This window comes from Octopus bimaculoides, chromosome 5 (genome assembly GCF_001194135.2).
Source record: "Octopus bimaculoides isolate UCB-OBI-ISO-001 chromosome 5, ASM119413v2, whole genome shotgun sequence".
NCBI lineage: Eukaryota > Metazoa > Mollusca > Cephalopoda > Octopoda > Octopodidae > Octopus > Octopus bimaculoides.
This window is the reverse complement of record NC_068985.1, coordinates 29,588,710-29,589,886: the sequence shown is the minus strand read 5'-3', so window position 1 is coordinate 29,589,886 and position 1,177 is coordinate 29,588,710. Positions and strand designations below refer to the sequence as shown.

At 33.6% G+C, this 1,177-nt stretch overlaps 1 protein-coding gene across 5 annotated transcripts in view; it reads left to right on the top strand.

Moving 5' to 3' along the window:
- The window catches only part of LOC106874826 (thiopurine S-methyltransferase), a 16,159-nt gene that overhangs the window by 8,092 nt on the left and 6,890 nt on the right, over positions 1-1,177 (top strand). For all 5 annotated transcript variants that reach the window (XM_052968247.1, XM_014922710.2, XM_052968245.1 and 2 more), the window contains 2 exons: positions 538-667; positions 1,093-1,145. In XM_052968247.1, the coding sequence (XP_052824207.1) occupies positions 538-667; positions 1,093-1,145 (183 nt within the window). The remainder of the gene's footprint in view (positions 1-537; positions 668-1,092; positions 1,146-1,177) is intronic.

The window sequence follows — 1,177 nt, the reverse complement described above, 5'->3', positions numbered from 1 at the left end:
ATCACTAATTAATACTAAATAGTCCACAAGTTTTATGCACCGTCTGAAAGATGCAATAGCTTCCAAGGCCATTACTTATGGATTCAAGCTTCTTCATTAACTAACGGCAGGTCTTTGATTGGAAATCTTTTGCATTAGTATTCTGTAAATACCAGTAGCAACATAGACACAGTGGCTCTGTGTCAAGGGTGTAGGTTACCCACATGCTGAAATACTTGTTCAAGAGCTTGCTAATGGGAGCTGATCTACTTCCAAGTAATGAGAACAACTTCTAATAAAAATGATGTCCCTTTTTAGCAATCACCCATTGAGATGCAACTTCTCATCCTGTAATAAATACTGTTTCCAATCCTTTTCTCAGCCTTACATCCCTCTGGAACTCCTTCTCTGCTCTTGTTTTTACCTCACCCAATAAATTTATGAGGATCCAACAGAACATTATCTCCAGTGATGTGTGTGTATAAATTTAGGTGGATGTTAAACGATGTTGATGATGATGATGCATATATATACATGTGTAATTTGTTTATTTTTCAGATTAGCAGATAAAGGGCATAATGTTGTTGGAGTTGATATTGCAGAACAAGCTTTCCAGGAATTCTTTACAGACCAGAATTTGGAATATACTGTTGAAGAATTAAAGGACAACACAGGAAAACTCTTTACAGTAAATATTCATTTTGGTGGTGGTGGTGTTTGTGAGTTCATTCTCACCTTAAGTGCATTTACACATACATGATGCTTAGTTGTTTTGCATTTAAACCGGTCAAATCTGGCTGAAATATTCTGTGTTTTATGTTCAAACTGGTCAGATCCAGCCTCTATCACCTTCCCTACAATGTCATTCTAAAAAGAAACAATCACAGCACTGGAATCTCGAAGCTATGAGACAATGCATGAGTAATACAGAATGATGAGAATAAAATAAGCAATCATATTTGACAGAGTGATCAGAATACTAATGAGTTTATAATAAATGGCAACTTAAGAACTGAAATTATAATATTATAGTAAAGAAATCCAGAAAAATGAAGTTAGCTGTTCAAAAATTGTTTCAATAAGTATTTCATTTGAATTTTATCTTTCATCTAGAGCAAAGATGGGAAAATCAAACTATATTGCATGGATATGTTTAAATTTTCAAAGTAAGTATTGCATTTTTTTAAACTCTACTAAA